We start from the raw sequence: 23,567 nt of genomic DNA, 5'->3' as shown, positions 1-23,567 counted from the left end.
AAATTAAGAATTTCTAAAACTATTAAGAATTGATTTTTTTTTTTTTTTTTGATAATTTTGAAAAAACTAAGAATTTTAAATTTTTTTGATAAATTTCAACAAATTTATAATCTTGAAAAAATTTAGAATTAAAAAAGAAAATTAGGAATCTTGATTTTTTTTCCTTTTTGAGAAAACTGTTTTCTGTGGTGGGGTCCACTAGAGGTTTGGATCTGACTCATTCTTTGGATCATGCTCTAAAATGATCTCTTCAAATGGATGGACGGTGTGGATATAATACGTGCATCATGGTGGGGCCTGCAAAAGTTGGTGACGTCCCTACTCGACCTGTTAGTAGCTAATCCGCGGCTACCCCATCCTCTATATCTGAAATCCCCAATTTCATTTCTCAGCTTCGATCGAATTCTACAGCTCTCTCTCTCACTTCATGAAACTCCATCTCTGCTAGCTTTTCTCACTCGACCTCAATTCATCCCCACCGAATCGTCTCTTTTCCTAATATCTTTACCTTCCGTTCGGAACATCTCTCTCGATCGAGGTAAGTATCGTTAAAATCGGTGATCCGACGCTCCGAATCGAGGATATGGAGAAATCGGAGGCCAAATTGCAGATCTATGTCGAGAAGCTACGGCAGAACATTGAGGAGCGGGATGAGAAGATCCGGTTCATGTCGAGAAGCTGCGGCAGAACGCTGAGGAGCGGGATGAGATGATCCGGTTCATGTCAAGGAAGGCAGATGATGAGGAGGATGTGAAGGAAACAGAGATCCGTGGGCACAGATCGAAGAGCAGGGCCACGTTTGGTAGGAATGTGGAAGAAGGCGGCGATTTAGGGGAGTATTGCATGGATTTTTCGAAGATTGGGAGAATTAGGGTTTCGCAAGGGTTAGATCCGGTCCTTGAGGCTTGTTTCATGGAGAGGATTATGTAATGGAATGCTGCTGAAGTGGACGGGATGACAGTTCTTTACAAGCAAAGGAATGACTTTGGGAGGGATTTCTTGCCATCAGCTTCTATTGCTTGGATGGAACGGTCGAGTGAATGGCAGCAGGTTTATGCTTCTTCTTCTTTCTCTTTCTCAGTTTCAGGAGCGTGTATAACACACACACACACACACACACACACACACAAATTCAAACTGAAATTAGAGAAGGGAAATCCTGTTGTAGAAACAATAGAGAAGAAGAAAATAGATTGTGTGGTCAGTTGAAGTAGCTCACAGGGAAATTAGATTAGTCGCTTGAGTTTACACTAGATTTCCCAAGGAAGCTGCAGTAATCTTTTACATGAATTAGGGTGGTGATTTTGCATGAAGTCATCTCTATTTTTATTTTCCTGTTATTTAAGATTGTGATGATGACCTTGAAAAAGAAATTTGAACTTGCTTTGGTTTTTCCCATATTGAATCAGATCATGGCAAATAAACACAAGAAACTCGATTTTTCCATCAGTTTCTAAGTTTCAGAGGAATAAGTAGCACTCATACATGTCTTTGGTAAGCTTTTGATTTCCTCTTAATTGAGTTGTGAGGATACAGTTGAAAGGAGTGAATGCTTTAATTGATGCTAAATTTTTTTCTTCTCATCTTTGAAAGCGATCGAGAATATTTTAGGAAGCCCAATTTTGCCTGAAATTCCAAGGTTTGGAGGAATTAGGTGTGACTTTTAGATGAATTCATCTTTAAGTCGCTTTCTTTTCCTATACTATGAGAAATTTTTGATAAATTTGCTAGCATAGAAAAATAATAATATTTCATTTTCTATAAAATTTCACAAAAAACCAATTCAAATTTTGTTCAAGACAAATTGCACTCAGGTATTTCGCTTTTGAAGTTTGGTTTTATGGAGAGTTTCCACTATGCATGAACTATTATAATTAATTTTTGTAAATAAATTGTGCAGGATGAGAATGATGTCTGGTATAAAAAATAAACAAAAAGAAATGTCATCCTGCATTAATTAGATCCAATTTTTTCATGTGTATGCGTGCATGTTTGGGTCTTGCAAGACTGTGGAATTCATAGCAGTCCACTGGCTTTTAAATTAATCAAGAATTTTTGCCAAATTTAAGAAATTATTAGATGCATATATCTGGATTGATGAGTATAATCTTTGCTACCATCTCTGTTGCTGCTGCCAAAATTTCTAGATCCTTCTTGAGTTGCTATTTCTTCACATCTTTAGCAACACTTCTTTTTCTTCTTGACTAATCATGTGCACATTGTAAATTTAGAGATTTGGTTCTCAAGAACTCATTGCAGAGGATTTCTTGCTTGGCGCCTGTTACTTACACGCGAGAAGATACTCATTGAAGAGGATTTCCGTGTGGACCGATTCTATCAGAACAAAGATTGTTCTCTTTTCTTGAACAATCCTCTGTTTAAGAGTGTAATGTTGGATACAATGTATTGTATTGTCAATTATTTCAATGCAAATTGGAAAATTCTTTAGCTACATTATCATAGAAACTAAAATTGATTTGATTTAACTCAACCTTTCATGGGTTTTGTTCTATTATACTAAACAGGGTTGTGCTAAGAATCCTACTCATGCATTCATGGGGCTTGTCAGCAAGGGTCTTGAGCTATGGATATATTAGGTATGAAAACTACACTTTCTAAAAACTGATTCTTTTCTGATATTCTGGCAAAATATTGCAAAAATTGGTGCAGAACTCAAGGTACCTGTCATCCTTGATCCCTACTCTGATTGATTGTCTGTTTACTGAGTTTGGAGTTCCCAAAGCACCAATTCACACGAGGAACAACGTAGTAAACAGTTCCACTGAAATTCTTATTCCATGCATATTCTGTTTTTAGGCTGTTTGCACAGAGGGGAGTGTCACCCATATGCTAGCAATAGTCCACTATGTCAGAAGATCCAAAACCTTCAACTGGAGTATGGCAAACATATTTTCCAGTTCAGGACTGAAAATTAGGCAATGTGTTTCCTGAACAGAGGATCCACCACGTGTGAAGCTTAGGTACATAGCTTACTATGAGCAGTCCTAATAACAGGGTAGCATAGTAAGCATAGCATCCAATGTTTGTATGTGATCGTTCCTCATTAATTAGAGAGAATTTTCTTATGATTAAAAGCAGGAATCGGGTCATGGGTTGGGCTATTGCGTCACCATCATCAACATATGGCTGATTTAATGGCCATGTAGCCACATTTCCAACATGGGATATTTATTGGAAAGTTAAAAAGTGAAAAATCCAATGTTCCTGTTTTAACAAAAAAGATGCCCACTAATTCATATGTTAGGACTGTTCAAACAATATGATGTTTGGAATGTGTCTTAGAAGTATAGCAGTGTTGCCTATTTTCATCCATCGTTTTCGTATGGGCCCACCATCTTGTATGCAAGCATTTTGTAACATATCTGCTATCACATTGTAGCAGCCAGTTTGAATGGTTGCATGGCAATTGTAACCAACCTGAAAAATCCGGTGAACAAATGGTGTTATGGTGTTGCTCCTATTACGGTGGGATATCCATTCCTTTTTAAAATTAGAATCTAAACTGTAATTAGTTATGATTGCTGCAGCCAAATTTTATTCATTGTTTCCTGTTATGAACTTGGCAGCACAATAAACTTCATGTGATATTGAAATCAATTTCTTCTTGCACTAGAAAAAGACTCGAGCAGGGTCTTTTTGGTTTTTCGTGTTATCATCAACATATGGCTGATTGAATTAAAGCATCCTAGATGTGGTTCATAATTCAGAAAACTTGGAATACAAATATAGTCATGGTTGTATTTTCAAGCTTGTGGAAATGGACAGATGAGAGTGGGAGGAATAGTATAATGCCAACTTAGAAATTGTGATGATTTTTTCTATATGCTGTAGGCACAAGTTGATTTGCTCTCATTCAATTAGTCAAGAAAACCTCATAAGTCAAAGCTTCTCAAGGATTTGATTGTTTAGGTAGTTTTTCTATTTGTATTCTGATTTTAAGAAGTTCTGAGCATGATCATTACTGCCATTTTTATATATACTTTAGGTATATCGACATGATGATAATAACATGGAAAACATGAGAATTCATGGATTGTTGGCTCCATTAAAGCCTTTTGGGTAAGTAGTTTCAGACCTTTTCTGTGCTGTTTTCTTGCTCATGTTTGAAAAAATGAAATAAATCATCGGGTTTCCTTATTCAGATACATTGTAGAAGCCCTGGAGATGCTATTGATGTCCATGGCAAAAGATGGTACTGAGGCTCTTGGGCTCAATGGGAAATGATGCTCCTTTGGCTGTGATGTCCAACAGAGAGAAACTTACATTTGAGTATTTCAAGCAGATGTTTGCTCAGGTAACAAACCCACCGATTGATCCGATCCGAGAGAAAATAGTCACGTGGAAGGGGACCTTACTGAAACAGTTCATGTGGAAGGCTATGTGGCAGTTTGTTTGTTTTGAAAACTTTCAATAGACCATTAATTGTTTTGTTGGTATTGTGCTGATTGTTGTCTTGATGGATGTTAAATGGGTGAAACATGCACAGGTTCAATGATTGGTTGATTATAATATTGTTAGCTTTTGTTGATAGAAACTAGATTTAGCCTCGATTATTGATAAATGAGGTTAAAAATTGAATTTGACCTCACTTGATGCCAACAAAGGCTAAATCTATCTTTAGTCTCAGTTTTGCCTCAATTACCTAAACTGAGACTACAACTCCCGTGGTTAAAGGCTTTAGCCTCGGTTGTTGAGAACCGAGGTTAAAAATAGATTTAGCTTCAATTGGAGGCAACTGAGGCTAAAATTTAGATTTAGCCTCATTTTGAGAAAACTGAAGCTAAAAAGGTTCTTTTAGCCTCACTTGAAGAACCGAGGCTATAAAAGTTATTTTAGCCTCGGTTGCTAAAACTGAGGCTAAAGCCTTTAACCACGAGGATTTCAACCTCGGTTTGGATAACTAAGGCAAAGCTGAGGCTAAAGGCTTTAGCCTCAGTTTTTAACCTTTTTAGCCACAGTTTTGAACCGAGGCTAATGCCCCCTTTTCTTGTAGTGATTTGTTTTTCATGTAATCCAAGTTGTCTTGTTTCTTGTTTTTCTATGGAATTGAATTTTTATAAGCAAATCTCTTTCTCTGTCTCTGTCTCTGTCTCTCTCTCTCTCTCTCTCACACACACACACACACACACGAAGGGGAGGACGAAGCGATGAGGTCGAGCATTGTCTTCCTCGAGTGATACACGCCTTGAATCTGCAAGGCTCTCTTGAATCCATAAGAGATTTCTCGAATCCAAGAGAGAAATAAGATAATTTCTAAAAGTTTATTGATTGAATTTTTGATAAAAATGAGTTTAACACCTTCAAATAACTCTAAACAAATCTTAAAAATGCAATCAAGGGGTTAATCAAATTAGGAAATAAATTCAGAAATCGTGTAAATTTTTTGCTTCAGTTGACTTGTTGTCGACCAATCGAGTCGACAGGTCAAAACAACTAAAATGTGTTTAGAGATTTATACTAAAAATTTAGTGATTTTCGATCTGTCAACCTGTTGAACTGGATTTCGACCGGTCGATCAGATCTTGTGGAAAACTTCAAGTGAAAATTCTAAATTTCTGAAAATTATGGTGGAAGTGTATTTGATTCTTCTTGCCTTCTTTTTTTCGATCCATCTTAGCCATGAACAAATTAGCGACCCGCTTTCTCTCTCTTTGACTATTCGAAGGATATGCTCAATAGCCTCTAGAACTTGGCCTTGGATATGTTTAAAAAGTGTCAATGATCTTGTGCGTTTGAGATGTGTGGAGACTACACGTGATGTATTTGGAATCCAAACCATGAATTTGGTGTGACTCCTCTCGTGTATACCGTAAAGATTAAGAAGCATGTTGATCCAAAATTCAGTTGGGACAACACGAGGAGTTATGTACAATAATAGCTAAAATTGAAACCTGTGTGTCCACCACAACAAAAATGTGTAAAACCGGCACTTTGGGTGCATCATGCACTAGCGCTATTTAAAAGAGGGCCCACGGATGTTTCTATATAAAAATAAAACAGAACGTGATTTCCATTTTGCTCCCAACTCTCTCTCTCTCTCTCTCTCTCTCTCTCTCTCTCTCTCCCGACTCTCTCCCTCTCCCTCTCCCGACGACTCTCTCTCTCTCTCTCTCCTGACTCTGAGCTTCTTCCTACCCCTGACTCTCTCTCTTTCATTTGGGCAAACCACCCTAATTTCAAGGGAGTCGATGTAGACATCAATTTCAACCTTAGTGATTATGATGAATATCCGAAACAGGTAAGAGTCTAGATTTCATCAATTTCAACCTTAGTAATTTCTTAATTAGGGATTTACAATGTTGAAACCCTAGATAGGGATTTACTATGTTAAAACCCTAATTCAATGTTGAAACCCTAATTAGGGATTTTTCTATGTTGCTTGATGCGAATACATAGAAATGATTTGTTGTGTGATACAGTTCTGATTTGTTCGATACTTCAATTTGCAGTTTTTCGATCTGAATTCTGTTGGATTTTGTGATGGGTAGAGTGTTTTCTGCACTCGATTATGTAGTCGGAATTTTCAGGTGTTTATTTATTTATTTTATTTTTATAAATGCCTGGTTTAGATTTGCGTTATTTCTGTTGTGTTTGATTTCGATCCGATTAGGTTCTTATCTGATGCTTCGAGGATTTTAGGGAAGAGTTATCGGTTTGAATTCTACTGGTTTTTTCATTTGAGACTTTGTGCTTTGGATTTTGCCATGGAAGGTGGCAGTGATGCGGAAGGGAGTTAGTTTCTGAGGTTTCTCTTTTCTCCATTTTCATTTTTTAAAAAAAATTTTTACATTTGAGAATGTTGAATTGTGTCAATCTCTATGGAAAGAACTGCAGTTTTAAATTTTGAAGTTGTCAGTTATTGGAAAGATCCTTAACCACTCAACAGGGCTGTGTTCGTGAAGAGTTATGTATATATTGGTCTGGTGTTTCAGCTGAATATCTATTGTCCCATTGATCTGAGTGGCTCTAGTCTACCATCTATTTCTTGGGTCGATTGCCATATTAGTTGAAAAGAGGTTCTTTTCATCTTTGGTGGTTAGAGCTGATTGGCTTGTGTTAAACAGGATACTCACTGTATTTTTGGATTCCTATTTTTTGTTTACTATGTTGAGTTTTTGTTATATTCTCTTAGCTTTTGGACATAATATTCTCCTGTTTTGATTTCTTTCTCATGAAATCTAGGTGAATTCTTCCTTTAAATTATCTCTGCAGATGACTTCTTACTTCATTGCATCTCTGCATAAAATTCATTATATGTAAAAACAAAAAGTAAAGAAGAAGAAGAGATTTTGGTGTTCTGACATGTTTTACATCCTGATTCATCCATTCTGTATGTGGGACCCATCGTTCATTGATCCAGACCATTGATCTAATGTGCCCCACCATCGATAGGGATGCACCAAGAGTATTCCTGATCGGGGCAAACCCCTACCCTTCAATCATTGGCCTTTTTTCTAGACTGTTACTGCATTTTTTTTCCTTAACTATCTATTTGTGGGCTGCTGATTGGAAGAGTATAGTCTTCCAGTTGGATACTTTTGGAGCATCCCCTTCATTGGTGGACCCATCAGATCGATGCTCCAAATCAGTGAAGCAGGGCCTGCTTGGATATATTGGGTTATATATTGCATAATAGGTGCCTTGGATTATATGAATTGTTCGCCTCATTTTATGCCCTTATGGTTAACATTCGTTATTATTAGTCGTAAAAACTATCTCTGCAAGCCCAAAAGATCCTATCACTTATGATTGCTAAATGAGCAACAATTACTGTCTCTGCAGACCCAAAAGATCCTACTCTTTGTGTTTGATCTAATTAAAATATTCAACAGCTTTTAATTTGACTTTTACCAGTTTAAAATTTTAGGAATGGTTTAAACTGTTGAATATTTTAATCAAATTCTGTTAAATTTGTGGAAGTACAAACCAATCCGGTGCATCTTCCTCTGTCCGTTGGATTCTCAAGGAGAGTAAATGTTGGAAGAAGCTTCCAGCAACCAGGGCGTTTCTCCATGTGGTTGTTCAGTTCCTCCATGCAAAATCTTTTAATATTTTATTTTGGTGTTTGTTACAGCAGTTAATACCATGCCCCGATAGTGTAATTTAAAAAGGCATTTTTGTCTTTTCACCTTGGTGAAAAATGTCTATAAGGGAGCTCTTGTAGTCTGTTTGGAATTAAGTCAGTAAGCTTGTACGCAACAGTAAAAAAAATAGCAAAGTTTCTCTTCTCATTCTTACGTGTCCAGTGAGTTCAAATCTAAGGCTTTGTAGAGCCAAGAAGAGCTTTGGCTAATACAGCCAGCAAACTAGTATCAGAGCGGTCCTCCGCAACAGCATCCTCTTCTTTCTTTTTCTCAGCTTGAGCTCCATCACGAACAGTTTGCTTGGAGCGTTCCTCAGTAACACCCTCCTCCACGTTCTGTTTCTGAACTTGTGCTCCATCACGATCAGCGTGAGAAGATCCTTCCCTAGTAAAAGTGTCCTCCGGTTTCTTTTTCTCAGTGACTAGGTTCATTTTCTAGAAGAAGCTTTTTTTTTTTCCAGTGAAGTACAGATTTCTCTGAAGGAAAATCTGTTTGAAAAAATAATTCAGATTGCAAAGCCTAGTTTTTTGCTGCTTGAAGTTGCTAGCAATTTTTTTCCCAGCCAAGGAAAGAAAAAACTGTTAAAAAAAAAAAAATCAGATTTCAAAAGTTTTTCTAGCTAAAAAAAAAAAACTATTTTCTATCTCTCTTCATTTAAAAAAAAAAAAGTCATTGGCCAGCTCAATCCAACCGCAGGTTCCTAAGTTATTAAAGGATAACTATGAAAAGTGGTGCATCCAGATGAAGGCATTGTTCGGGTCGCAAGAACTATGGGAGATCGTCATCGATGGGTATGTAGAACCTACTATGGAGGAAGAAGCTGCCTTCATCAATAAAGAAAAGACTGCTCTCAAAAATCAAAGGAAGAAAGACAACAAGGCTTTGTTCCTCCTCTATCAAGGGTTGAATGAATCAACCTTTAAAAAGATTGTCAAAGCGACATCAAGCAAGAAAGCTAGGGATACCTTTGGCACCATCTTCAAGGGTGTTGATCGAGTGAAGCAAGTTCCCCTTCAAACACTAAGAGCCGAGTTCGAAGTGGCGCACATGAAGGAAGGTGAAAGTATCTCTGACTACTTCTCACATCTAATTGTTATTATTAACAATTTAAAAAGAAATGGTAAAAAAGTTGAAGATATATGTGTCATTGACAAGACACTGCAATCTCTCATAAGTAAGTTTGAGCACGTGGTTGTGGCGATCGAAGAATCAAAGGACATTGAAAAACTGTCCATTGAAGAACTGATGGAATCATTGCAAGTGCATGAGCAACGAATGCAAATGAATGCTGGTTCAATGCTTGAACATGCCTTAGAGTCTAAGTGGACTCTAAATGAACAAAAGAATGACCATACACAACGAGGCAGCCGTGACACTGGCAATCGTGCAAGAGGCAGAGAGCGTGCATATCATCCAAGCCATCAAAAAAATCAACAAAAGTCTACCAGTTTTCGTGGAAGAGGAAATGGTAGAGGCCGGTTCATACGTGGTCGTGGAAACATAAAGAACGTTCAATGCCATAATTGCAAGAAATTCGGCCATTATGCATCTGAGTGTTGGAGCAAAGTGGATCAAGATGAATGATCTAACTTTGCTGAAGTATCACACCATGAACAAGAAGACTCCACACTCCTCCTCGCATAAGAAAAGGCATGCAAACGACCAGATGTGTGGTATCTTGACACTGGTGCAAGCAACCACATGAGTGGTAACAAAGAACTGTTTGTGGAACTCACAAAAGGAGTTCGTGGCGACATGAGTTTTGGCGACTCATCAAAAGTACCCATGATAGGTAAAGGAAAAATTAAAATCTATCAGAAGAATGGTGAGCCAAATTACATCTTTAATGTGTATTACGTACCAAACATGAAAAATAACATCCTCAGTATCGGCCAACTCCTTGAGAAGGGGTATGTCATACACATGGAGAACTGTTCTCTCTCTATAAGAGATGCTCACAGTAGACTTGTGGCTCAAGTCCAAATGGCAAAGAATTGCATGTTTTCTCTCCATATTAACACAAAGGCTAAGAAGTGTTTCTATGGACTCATGAAGAATGATTCATGGAGATGACATCTAGATCTTTGTTGGCCATCTCCATTTCAATGGCCTCAAACTTTTATCCTCATCAAGCATGGTGCATGACTTGCCGGCTATTGAAGCTCCAGAACATGTGTGTGAGGTGTGCACAATCGGCAAGCAACAAAGGAACTCCTTTCCAAGTGGAGTGTCTAGAAGAGCAAAGGAACCACTTCAGTTGGTTCACACTGATATTTGTGGACCACTTGAAACACCCTCTCTTGGAGGTAATAAATACTTTATTACCTTCATTGAGGATTTCAGCAGAAGACTTTAGGTGTATTGCATCAAAGAAAAATCTTCCGCTTTCACTATTTTTAAAATTTTCAAAGCTTGTGTTGAAGTTGAAAGTGGTCACAAAATTAAAGTACTCAGATCTGACAGAGGTGGAGAGTACACCTCAAATGCAGTTCGAGATTTTTGCAGGGAACATGACATTAAGCAACAACATACTGCAGCTTACACACCACAACAGAATGGATTTGCGAAACGGAAGAACCACACCATCCTCGACATGACGAGGACCATGCTGAAGAAGAAAGGCCTACCAAAGAGCTTCTAGGTAGAGGCAGTTGCATGAACTGCCTACCTGCTCAATCGGTGTCTAACCAAGAGCGTCAGAAACATGACACCACAGGAGGCATGGAGTGGATACAAACCGAGCGTGGTGCACCTAAGGATCTTTGGGTGTGTTGCCTACACTCAAGTTCCAGAAGCAAGAAGAAGGAAGCTTGATGATCGGGGCGAAAAATGCATCTTCATCGGATACAGTGAAGGATTTAAAGCCTACAAACTTTACAATCCACTAACCAATAAAGTAGTGGTGAGTAGAGATGTGGTCTTTAGTGAGGAAGAAACTTGGAAATGAAACGATGAAGAATCGACTAAGGATATTCTAGTCGAAACAGAAGAACATGAAGAAAGGCATTACCGTTAACAGCAAACGCCCGCAACACCTTCTTCGGCCGCATCATCAGTACAAAGAAGTCCAGGAGTACATTCCATCACTCCTGAAAGTACTCCATCAAGTCAAAATTCAGTCAGCTCGTCCTCACCCATGGCACCTATAAAAATGAAAAGCTTAAGCGACATTTCTGAGCAAACTAAAGAGGTCAATCTTTTCTGCTTATATGCAGATCATGAGCCTCTGACATTTCAGGAGGCCATAAAAGAAGAATGTCGGAGATTTGTTATGAAAGAAGAAATTCATGCCATTGAGAAAAATGACACATGGGAGCTGACTACGCTTCCTAATGGCCAGAAAACTATTGGCGTCAAATGGGTGTACAAGATCAAGCAAAATGCTGATGGTGAGATCGATCGCTACAAGGCAAGGCTTGTAGCAAAGGGCTACAAATAGAAGTACGAGATAGACTATGAAGAAGTCTTCCCTCTTATTGCTCGCCTTGACACTGTGAGGATGATTATCTCCCTTATAGCCCATCACAGTTGGATGATCTACCAGCTGGATGTGAAATCTGCATTCCTGAATGAAATTTTGAAAGAAGAGGTATATGTTGACCAGCCTGATGGCTTTGTTATGCAAGGGGAGGAACACAAGGTGTATCGACTGAAAAAAGTCCTTTATGGGTTGAAGCAAGCTCTGCGTGCTTGGAATGCACGCATCGACAACTATCTTCAAGAGAACGGCTTCGCCCAATGTCCATATGAGCATGCAGTTTACATTAAGAAATATGCTTATAGCATGCCTATATGTTGATGATTTGTTGTTTACAGGAAACAACCGATCGATGTTTGATAAATTCAAGAAGGCCATGTTTAAGGAGTTCGGGATGACCGACGGAGGTCTGATGTCCTTTTTTCTGGGCATTGAAGTGAAGCAACAATATGGTGGCATCTATATATCTCAGAAGAAGTATGCCAAAGAATTACTTGAAAAGTTCAAGATGGTCGATTGCAATGCTGTAAACACACCTGTAGCAATGGGCTTAAAACTGACAAAGGATGGAGAAGGAAGAAGCGTGACTCGACTATGTTTAAGAGTCTGATTGGAAGCTTACGGTACCTCACAATCACAAGGCCGGATATCATCTACAGTGTTGGGCTTCTAAGTAGGTACATGGAAGCACCAAAAGAATCACATTGGCTAGCCGCAAAAAGAATCCTCAGGTACGTCAAAGGAACGATAGACTTCGGTCTTTTCTATCCGTACAATGATGAAGCAATACTGTATGGATACTCAGACAGTGGTTGGGGAGGTGACCAAGATGAAAGAAAGAGCACCATTAGTTATATATTCTATCTCGGAACAACTGCTTTCACATGGAATTCGAAAAAGTAGAGTGTGGTCGCCTTGCCCACATGTGAAGCAGAGTACATGATAATATTGTCCACTGTCTGTGATTGAATTTGGTTGAGAAACCTATTAAAGGAGCTGAAGCATCCGCAGGAAGAATCTACAGTCATATATGTGGATAACAAGTTGGCAATCGAGCTAGCCAAAAATTCGGTGCAGCATAGAAGAAGCAAACACATTGATACCCGATACTATTTTCTGAGAGATCATGTAAAGCAGAAAACAATGAAATTAGAATCTTGTCATACTACGGAATAGGTGGCGGATATTTTCACAAAGACATTGCCGACAGATGCATTCAAACAACTAAGAACGATGCTCGGAATGAAGCCGGTTTTGGTTTGAAGGGGAGTGTTGGAAGTACAAACCAATCCGGTGCATCTTCCTCTATCTGTTGGATTCTCAAGGAGAGTAAATGTTGGAAGAAGCTTCTAGCAACCAGGGCGTTTCTCCATGCAGCTGTTCAGTTCCTCCATACGGAATCTTTTAATATTTTATTTTGGTGTTTGTTATAGCAGTTAATACCATGCCCCTATAGTATAATTTAATAGGGCATTTTTGTCTTTTCACCTTGGTGAAAAATGTCTATATAAGGGAACTCTAGTAGTTCGTTTGGAATTAAGTCAGCGAGCTTGTAAGCAACAGTAAAAATAAAATAGCAAAGTTTCCCTTCTCATTCTTAGGTGTCCAGTGAGTTCAAATCTAAGGCTTTGTAAAGCCAAGAAGAGCTCTGGTTAATACAGCCAGCAAAATTTACATCTACTTTTAGTTTTTATTTTTATTTTTTTGATAAGCAGAATGAGCTTCTTGTTTTGGTTTTTCTCTTTTCTTATGAAAGGGAAAGTTTAGCTGTAGAAGAGGACAGTGGAAATTGCTAATGTTTTTTTTTTTTTTTTTCCTTAAAATCTGATTTTGTTATGTGTTAGGCTTGTGAATATTCCTAAGAAATGGGGTCCTTTATTTGTTTGGATCTTTGTTGTCGGTTAGGTTTATGAGTACAGCAGAGTTTCTGTATATATGAGTTCGAAAAGCCTCTAATCAGTTGAATTTCAGTGAGTTATTCCTATTGTAAGTGCGAAATTTGAATAATTTCCTTTAATTCATGAATCGGGATTGGATTGGAATTGTATGGCAGTGATGTATGTCTTTGGTTTCTTTTTATTTAAGTTTAGGTCATGGTGATTATTAATTTCCATTTTGGCATGAGAATGGTGCCTGAGCTATATGTATATATACAAGTTTACGTGGGAGAACAGTGATATCAAAAGCTGAGTATTCTTATATGGATGTGATTTGCTAAAGACTATCTATCAACAAATAAATATCAATTTTCGGTATTATGAACGGTTTCGTACAAATAGTGTTAGGGACGTCCCTTCATCCCGGGTGGGGCTCACCTAATGAATTGCTTGGTTGATATATACACAACATGGTGAACCCCACATTTCATTGGACGTTTCTATGGAGGGCATCCACCTCCCCATTATCCCATCGTTCCCTTTTGTGTGGCCCACCTCGGTTATGGATCAGGCAGAATTTTCCCATACAGGCCAATCATAAAATGGATGGGTTGGATGGCACTCATACAATATGGTTGGGCCCACACATGTCGGAACAAATGTTATCAATCTTTTTAAAACGGATCCATTTGACTATGCAGCGTTGCATTTGAACTTTCACTATTCTCATACAACATCTCCTTTCTTGCCGGTGCATCACTTGCAAATGGCGTCTGAGTCATGCAAAATGGATATGATGCATCATATAGATCATGACCTAGGGAGAAAACTGAGATGTGCATTTTCTGGCGGACTACACCATCTTAATCAAGATTTGACTTAAATGTACGTGTGTGGCCCACCTCACAAGTTGGTACAACCTGACCTCATGTTGGATCAAAGCTCTCTACCATGTGGGTCCCACCATGCAGATTCCCTGACCTGCAAAGCAAGTTGGTTTGATCGACAGGTGTGCCACTATGTTAGAAATAAGCCGAAGCTATGAGAATCAGAAAAAGAAAACATGGTCAAAAGTTTTTTCATCTGTCAATTTCTCTTTTAGATTGTGTCCCACGAGATGAGTAGACGGCCTGATTTTCGGGCCAGAGCATTGAATCAATGAGAACCGCTGGAAGGATGGCATGGTTCTCAAGCACATTCTAGCGCATGTGCCGGACTATAAATGAGATGACTGATACATACATCTGGACTAAGAAAACCTGCTAAGCAAAGGTGGTATGGTTTCAGAAGTTGTGTGATATCATGACTTGGTTCATTCCCAGCTTACAAAACAAACAATCAACATGACTGAGTCACCCCACTCGATCCAACTGAACACTTTAAAAGTCAGAGTTAGGCCATCACCCTATCACCATCGATGTTGATGGACAATGATAAGGTTTACCTGTTGCTGTTTTTCTAGCAATAAAATACAATCACTGTTTTGGAGCACAAGACTCAGTCTGCATACTATGGTTTGCATTGTAGAAGGTCTGTGGAATAAGCTTATTTTACAACTATTGCATGGGCCCACTTTTATATATTCATGACATCTAGAAAGGATCTTTCTCCATTGAAATTGAGATGCTTCAAAACTCAAGCTGCTCTAATTAGAGGTTTTCTGGGCAGCTTTTCATTAATGTTTTCTGTGGTGTTGCCCAATGTGTTAGTCATACATGATCCAATCTTTATAACGAGTGAGCCCCACCATGATAATAGGACTTGTGACAATAATCAGGCCTATTAAATCATAAGGTGGGCCACACTATAGAAAATAATGAATAACCACCAAAAACTTTCAAATTTTGGTGGTGGGGCACGTACTTGTTGGATTGATCTGACGTTTGGTGTGCCCTACTTTCATAATTAACCTACTCTTTTAAACGGGCTTGATTCCATACAAATGTCGCAGACCATGGAAGATCCACCCTCATAAGTATGGTCCACATGGTGATGGTTGGTCCTGTCTAATAGAAGACCAGCAAATGAGGAAATAGACAGGAAAAGCTGGTGGCAAGTGCAACAGGAGAAATGATGCTGGTCTATTTCGACAGTGCTATTTTCAGAACTGATCCACCCATGGAATGACCGTAGAGCAAAATTTCAATGATCTTTTGATCCTCACTGCCAATTTATGGTCTTCAAGTGGACAGCTTTTGAGGAAAACATAAAGAGTCCAAATTCAATGGGAGGTATAAGATGGCTAAGAAATCAAATTATTCTGATTTTGGGGCCATCCTCCATCCACAACTGGACATATGATTTGAACGGCCTGGAATCACTACAAGAAAGTAGGTCTTTAGCCTCAATTTTTTAGCCTCAATTGAAAAAATGGAGGCTAAATGTATTTTTTAGCCTCGGTTGCTATGGAACTGAGGCTAAAAGTTCATTTTTCGCCTCAGTTGCTAAATAACTGAGGCTAAAAGTCTACTTTTTAGCCTCAATTGCATAAGATAGAAACCGAGGCGAAAGGTCTACTTTTAGCCTCGGTTCCATAGAAACCGGGGCGAAAAGTATACTTTTTAGCCTCGATTCTTATGCAGCTGAAAGGTCTACCTTTTAGCCTCGATTGCATAAGGCAGAGGCGAAAGGTTTACTTTTAACCTCGGTTGCATAGGAACCGAGGCAGAAAGGTCTACTTTTTAGCCTCGATTGCATAAGAACCGGCGAAAGGTCTACCTTTTAGCCTCGGTTGCATAAGAATCGAGGCGAAAGGTCTACTTTTAGCCTCACTTGCATAGTAACCGAGGCGAAAGGTCTACTTTTTAGCCTCACTTGCGTAGGAACAGAGGAAAGGTCTGACTTTTAGCCTCGATTCTTTTACCCAGGCGAAAGGTCTACTTTTTAGTCTCACTTGCATAGGAACCGAGGCAAGTCTACCTTTTAGCCTCGATTGCATAGGAACCGAGGCGAAGGCCTACTTTTTAGCCTCAGTTAGGAACCGGGACGAAAGGTCTACTTTTTAACCTCGATTGCATAAACGGAGGCGAAAGGTCTACTTTTAGCCTCACTTGCATAGGAACCGAGGTGAAAGGTCTACTTTTAGCCTTAGTTATAGGAACCAGGGCGAAAGGTCTACTTTTAGCCTCATTTGCATAAACCAAGGTGAAAGGTTACTTTTTAGCCTCAGTTGTATAGGACCCGAAGGCGAAAAGTCTACTTTTAGCCTCGGTGCATAGGAACCGAGGCAAAATGTCTACGTTTTACCCACAGTTGCATAAGAACCGAGGCGAAAGGTCTAATTTTTGATGAATGGGCCATTTTCCATCTGGACATTGCTCTATTTGATTCACAGGTGGGTGAAAAGTACACTCCATATTCATCTTTAAGAAATCACAACCATTATTACCTGTTAGAGCAGAAGGTGGCCCACATGTACGTATTAACAGTCATTGATACACAGATCAGGCCAGTTAGAGCAGAAGGTGGCCCACATGTACGTATTAGCAGTCATTGATACACACATAGAGAGATTCTCTTTTTCCAAAGCATGTGGCCCACGTAATCATGGCACACCTGTGAGAGATACAACTTTCCATCAGGTGGGCCTCACTGTTTAGATCTTAAGGCCTACAAACCAGGCTGTTTCACTACTCAGGTGGGTCACATCTTACAAGCAATGGGATGAACAATGGACAGCTACAAAATTGCTATACTCCAACGTTATATCTGCTCCAGTTATGCATGTGTGAATGTAAGGTTCTTTCTTTCAGATCCTTGCTTACATGAAGGAAAATCAGGACCATAAAAATCATGGACCCTGCTGCAGATGGATCACAGCCAGAAAAAATCAAACTCGTTAGGTAATCCAAACCATCAGATCTGATAGTTAAATTTCTACAGCTTAGTACCATTTTCTTCTCAACCGTCTAGTTGTCACCTAGTAGTTAAATGTTTAGTAGTTAGCATCTAAACAGCTTGGCCCACCTGATGAAAGGCTCGGATCTCTCCAATGTGTTCCATGTTGGCGTGTAGATAGGCAAGGCTTCACATACGTGTGGGCTTACGAACCGCATAGTTGTAACACGTGTTTGAGATCTGAGCTTTACATGAGATGAGCTATAAAAAAAAATTTCCTCGGCTCTTTCTCAAAATCCCTAAGCTCCCTCAGCTCTCTCTCAAAATCAGATCATTTCATACTCCCTCAGCTCTCTCTCAAGATCCCTCAGCTCCGAAAGGAAATTCTATCCTCCACACCGGCAATCTCTTCGCCGATTTCAGGTACTCATTCTCTCTCTGTGTTTTTTTCTCTACTGATTTCTCAACTGAAATTCTCTCGAAAATCAGAAATCGGGGCAGAAATCTCTCATTTTTGTGCGTTTTCCCCATTTGGCCGTTCAAAATCCAATTTCCATGTTTTTTGGTTCGATTTGAGGAGTTTTTTTTGCTGATTTCACTGAAATCTTGCTCAGGAAGTGGAAAATCCTGTCGTTTCTAGCTCATTTGCTGGATTTGAGCAGTTTCTACATTGCAATATCAGCGATTAGGGTTTGGTGTTCGATCTGAGAGCAAAACCCTGTTCTCTGGTGCGAAATCTGCTCCTCCATTGCCGATTTCCGTGCAGGCTAGAAAAACAAGGGGCATATACACCGATTGCAGCTCCTCACCGATTGCAAAAACATGGATAGGGTTTGGTTTTTGTAATTTTTTCTTGATTTCTGGTGCTTGATTTGTTTTGATCTTGATTTGTTTACACTACAAGCGATATTTGACTAATGAGGAACAACTAGCTCACTGTCCTGATCGAGTGGAGCCGACACACTGGAAGTGGCTCGTCACCTATTGGTCAAGTGATGAAAGACAGGTAAAAATTAAACATAAAGAAAAATTATATCCATGTTGGTGTATATTGTTATTTATATTAAAATTTAGTTATTTTACTATGTCACATTGTAGGCCCGCACTCAAAGGAATAAAATCAACCGCAGCAAGTATCGTATGGCCCACACTGCCGGCTCAAGGAGCTTTGCTCAAGTGCGTGAAGAAGAGGTAAATTCTTCTTTGATTTCTAAACTTGAAATGCCATCATTCTGTTTTAATATGATTGTTATCAACTCATTTGTTTTTACATGGAAAAAGCGGGCAAAGAATCTTGGTGGAGAGTCTCCTGATCGGGCAACATTGTTCATAACGACCCATCGGAAGAAAGATGGGAGTGTTGTGAACGAAGAGTCGGCTCATGTTATTGTATGTAGAAATTTATCAATTATTGACATCTTAGCCAATATTTTTCATTAAGTAATGATATTGAACAACTTATTTAATGTTTTTCTACACTATAGGAAATTATTGAGGAGTTACGGGCAACTCAGACTGCTAAGTCCTCTCAGAGTAGCACTACCCGAGACGATCTCTTATCCCAGATATTGGGACCAGAGCATCCGGGTCGGGTCCGCATGATGGGGTTAGGTCCCACAGCTTCCACGTTATGGGGCACAAGAAATACCATTGCAGAACTCAGGAGGGAGACTGATGAGTTGCGACGACACATGAATGAGCGGGTAGAGCAACTAGTGGAGGAGCGGATGAAAGAACAGATGGCTAAGCATCTAGAGCAAATGCAGCAACGGATGACAGAGCGAATAACGGAGCAGATGGAGCAACGGATGACAGAGCGAATAACAGAGCAGATGATGGCACGAATGAGAGATACTATGAACTCATTGGTTGCAACAGACCAAACTTCGGGCAATGTACTAAATGTAGAGGCTGACTCAGTATCCACTCCTAGGGATAGACCTGAGGCTGAGGGACCTCAGTCGAAGGTTCCGAAGAATCAATAGGTAGTTTTTTGCTGAGATTCATTTATGTGTTATCTTATATATATATATTTATGTTTTATTACATTTCATGAGTTTGTAGTTCACCATCATTGAATAGTTGGTCCTTTCTTTTTCAGGTCAAGTCGTATTTATGTGTATTTATGTGTTTGACATGCAAAAGAATCCAAGGGCTGTTTTAAAATGAGGGTTGCAGATTGGAAAAAGGTGGGCCATACTTTTTTGCTTCATGCTTTGTTTGCTAATGAACTTGGAAATCTAGGAATGTCTGATGGTACTGTACTCATTTTTCTTGGATTCAGATTGCCTTTGCATTTGTTTGCCTTTTTTATTTTATTTTTATAAATCAATCTCTCATATAAAAATAGCAGCTTCTTTGATTTTTTTTAGCTCCTCTCCTTGAGCTCTCTTCTTTGGGCTGCTGCACTTGGCTTTTTATGCTATTGATTGTTGCAGGAGGGAAGCTCATGAAGAGGCTAGTAAGTACGTTGTTGAATGGTTGTCTGTGATTAATAGGATTTTTCAAGAGATGGGTTTTTCTTCTTCTTGCTGTTGGATGCTTGGGAAGTTTGTTTTTTGAGATGGGTTTTGTTTATTTTTATTTTTTGGGGTGTTTTTGTTTTGTATCTTTTACAATTGATGTTTTTGTTTCGGTCTTGTTTCTGGCTTCTTGATTGAATGTTTAGGTGTTTCTGGCTTTTTTATTTTTATTTTTCATTCTATTTGTATTATGGATTGTGGATTTTACTAATTCGTAGTGCCTTTTTTTTTTTTCTTTGTTCTTTCGAGAAGTGGGTGTAATTGTTATAGTCATGTTCTTCTCCGGGTGATTGTAATTTAGGCTTTTGGATTGTTTTTTATTATTCTTTTATTTTTTGTTGATTGAATGTTGGGTGGATTGGAAACTCACCTGCGAAAAGCACTGACAAAGAAGCAGAGGAAGATGAGGAATTTGTTTTCTATCTGCTTCTTTGGACCTCTGAATTTTATTTTTGCATTTATTTGAATTTCCAGTCATTGGTTGTGTGGATTTTCTAAGTTTGGAGTGCTTTTCTGAGGGTGAGGGTTGTTTTCTAATCATGTTTTTCATTTAGTTCTCTTGTGATTGGGTTTTGGGTGGGTTCTATTTTGGACTGCCTCTCGAATCAGATGTTCTGTTAATCAAAATTCCAATGTTTTCTTTGCCTTTCCTGTTTTGAAATCTAAATTCCTGGATTTTTTTTTATTCTTCTTTTAGATCGACTTTTTGTGTTTTGAGATTCTTTTGGTTCTTTTAGCTTCTGGTTCACGGATATGAATTCTCGACTTTTTTTCAGCTTTTTATTTATTTATTTATTTTTTTATGGTAACATTTGCAATTTTCTTTTTATGCGAAATTCCCAACTTGTATTTTTTATTTTGATTTTTTTAATTATACTTTAGGTGTTAATTTCATATCTGTTATTGCTTCTCAAATCCTCCTATCATGTACTCGACTCTAGTTTTGGTTTTGGCGCTCTCGTAGGTGTTGAGAGGCTGATTTCTACATTAACAGGCGTATTTAGAAATTCCTGTATTGGCTTAGATTAGAGGTTTTCGGGTGACCCATTTGATTTATTCCGCCGTCTATGTTTGAGAATATTGTATAAATTCATCTGCCTTCCCAAATTTGCACGGAGTTATCAACCACTGTCTATCCATCATTATGTGAATGAATGGTTCTTTGGTTCTTTATTTTGATCCTCTTGCTTTCCTTTTGTTATTCTTTTTATGGATTTCACTTCAAAAGTTTTCAGAATTTCTTATGAATTCAGTCAGATTCAAATTTGCACAGGAGAAAACCGGATTGGAAAAACTGTTCCAATTGTCAGTCTACTGCATTTGCTTTTTTAAATTCCCAATCTCTAGTGAATTTGATGAAATTCAAACTAGCACATTATGAAAATTGGATTGAAAAAAATTGCTCTGATTGCTGGTTTTCAGAAGTTCTGTTCTCAACTCCTTATTTTCCTTCGATTTTGAAATTTTGCAATTATAATTGAATTGAGTATCATTTATCTTTTTCTAGTATTTGCATCAATGGGCAAAGTATAATTGAATTGAATATCATTTATCTTTCTAGTATTTGCATCAATGGAATTTATTGAATATGCTTTGAAAATGGTAATTGCTTCTTGTTTTATCTCATCGTTGCAGTTGTTTCATCAGGTGGCACTGCTATTGCTTCTTGCCCTAAGTGATGGTGTTAAAGGCATTGAAGGAGAGAGCGATGTGCAATGCAAATACGGTAGAGATTTGACTTTGCTCCCGAGGCCTCACAGTGTCTCCATCTTGGAATTTGGGGCTGAAGGAGATGGGAAGACACTGAATACACTTGCATTCCAGAATGCCATCTTCTATCTTCGGTCGTTTGCCGACAAGGGCGGGGCTCAGCTCTATGTTCCAGCAGGCAGGTGGCTCACTGGAAGCTTTAATCTCATCAGTCATCTTACCCTCTTCTTGGAAAAAGATGCTGTCATCCTTGGAACTCAGGTCTTCTTCCACTCTCTATGGACTGTAGTTTTACTCATTTGGATATTCTTTTACATTGCATTCTAATATAGCCCAATCAGTCGGTTTTTACATTGTTGACCTGTGTTTTTTATTCCTTTCTTGTTTGAAGAGCAATGTGAACTATTTCAAAAAATGTTGTTAGGGGCATTTTCCGATTTTGAAGCAAATGAGTTGGGTTAATTTCAACCTATTGCAAGAAGATACTAATATCCAAGGTTAAAGTTCATAAGATCTCTAGCTTTTTAGATTGCTGAACTTTCTTTTTCCCATTCTCTTATAGGACTTATCTCTGTGGCCAGTCGTTGAACCTTTACCTTCATATGGTAGAGGGATTGAACTTCCAGGTGAACGGTATCGAAGCTTGATAAATGGACACCAGTTAAAGGATGTGGTTATAACAGGCATGATGCATATCTTCTCTACTTCTTTTAATCAAATTTCTAGTAAAACTGAATTGGAGATTTACATGGTTTCTTAGTTGGGGGATCTCATCTTTCCTTTAATTTTCTTCTTCCTTTTCTTTTCATTGATGGAACAGGTAATAATGGAACCATCGATGGTCAGGGTGCCGTTTGGTGGGAGTGGTCCAGTTCTCATTCATTGAACTATAGTCGCCCTCACCTTGTGGAGCTTGAGAACTCCACCGATATTGTCATTTCAAATTTGACTCTCTTGAATTCTCCTGCATGGAACATTCATCCAGTCTATTGCAGGTATGTTTTCTAAGGCTGTGTTTGAATGCCCATTCTTATTGAATACTTGTAATTTGAGTCAACAAGGAGTATATGACCAAACTTTTTCTATCCTGTATGTTTCAATCACTACAATCTTGATTGCAATTTCAAATTCCCAGAATTGCAATTGGGTGTTCGGTTGTCATTATGGATTAAAAGATGCCACCCTGGGCTTACTCATTCCTCTACCATGAATCGAATGAATTGCAATTTAGTTCATTTGAGCATCCAAATACACCCCGAATATGAATTCTTTCCGTTTTTGTAAAATTCATGACTAGAAAATGTATGTTTCTCTGAGAAAGCTGAACATGGTCGAATTCATATTATTTCGATTAATGCAGCAATGTACAGGTTCAGAATGTAACGATCCATGCTCCTTCGGATTCTCCTTATACGAACGGCGTAGTCCCAGGTTGGTGCTAATTCGTTCACTCTCCTCTTACTTGATGTGGAGGATGGTTAGTGACATGCCAATGCTAAAAAACAGAAGAATTCCACATGTTGAGAAAATTAAACAATAACCTCCGGTGAGTATTTTAAGACTGATCATGCTCTTCTTTCTAAGCTAATGATATTCATCATAATTTAGTTTCTGTTTTCCTTTTTACAGGATTGATGGTAACTCATGGAAATGATGCTCCGATCCGAGAGAAAATAGTCACGTGGAAGGGGACCTTACTGAATGTGGAAGGCTATGTGGCAGTTTGTTTGTTTTGAAAACTTTAAATTGACCATTAATTGTCTTGTTGATTGTTGTCTTGATGGATGTTAAATGGGTGAAACATGCACAGATTCAATCATTGGTTGATTATAATATTGTTAGCTTTTGTTGACAGAAACTAGATTTAGCCTCGATTATTGATAAATGATGTTAAAAACCGAATTTAGCCTCGGTTGATGCCAACAAAGGCTAAATCTATCTTTAGTCTCAGTTTTGCCTCAATTATCTAAACTGAGACTACAACTCCCGTGGTTAAAGGCTTTAGCCTCGGTTGTTGAGAACCGAGGTTAAAAATAGA

General features: G+C 38.6%; 1 protein-coding gene and 1 long non-coding RNA gene across 3 annotated transcripts; both read left to right on the top strand.

The window, feature by feature from the left end:
- The first annotated feature begins 2,520 nt into the window (after window positions 1–2,520).
- On the top strand, window positions 2,521–4,555 carry LOC131225179 (uncharacterized). Of its 2 annotated transcripts, XR_009161230.1 has the most exons (4): window positions 2,521–2,597; window positions 2,818–2,981; window positions 4,007–4,080; window positions 4,164–4,555. It is a non-coding gene; the product is annotated as an uncharacterized LOC131225179 (long non-coding RNA). The 2 variants fall into 2 exon arrangements; XR_009161229.1 differs by lacking the exon at window positions 2,818–2,981 and having other exon boundaries at window positions 2,524–2,597.
- A 15,120-nt stretch (window positions 4,556–19,675) lies between these two features.
- On the top strand, window positions 19,676–22,917 carry LOC131225744 (probable polygalacturonase). Its single transcript, XM_058221334.1, has 5 exons — window positions 19,676–19,758; window positions 21,455–21,790; window positions 22,092–22,212; window positions 22,350–22,524; window positions 22,665–22,917. Exons 1-5 carry the CDS (start codon window positions 19,717–19,719, stop codon window positions 22,699–22,701), a joined length of 711 nt encoding a protein of 236 aa, XP_058077317.1. The 5' UTR covers window positions 19,676–19,716; the 3' UTR covers window positions 22,702–22,917.
- The last annotated feature ends 650 nt before the right edge of the window (window positions 22,918–23,567 follow it).

Source organism: Magnolia sinica, chromosome 14, assembly GCF_029962835.1.
Source record: "Magnolia sinica isolate HGM2019 chromosome 14, MsV1, whole genome shotgun sequence".
NCBI classification, from domain to species: Eukaryota; Viridiplantae; Streptophyta; class Magnoliopsida; order Magnoliales; family Magnoliaceae; genus Magnolia; species Magnolia sinica.
The sequence above is the reverse complement of the archived record's forward strand: the minus strand, read 5'-3'. Positions and strand labels throughout refer to the sequence as shown.

Excerpts from the sequence above, each read along its gene's own strand:
- LOC131225744 (XM_058221334.1), top strand. The coding sequence starts at position 19,717 with ATGCTATTGATTGTTGCAGGAGGGAAGCTCATGAAGAGGCTA. Across the intron at positions 19,759-21,454 it reads GGAAGCTCATGAAGAGGCTA|TTGTTTCATCAGGTGGCACT; the intron begins GTAAGTACGTTG and ends TCATCGTTGCAG. Across the intron at positions 21,791-22,091 it reads CTGTCATCCTTGGAACTCAG|GACTTATCTCTGTGGCCAGT; the intron begins GTCTTCTTCCAC and ends ATTCTCTTATAG.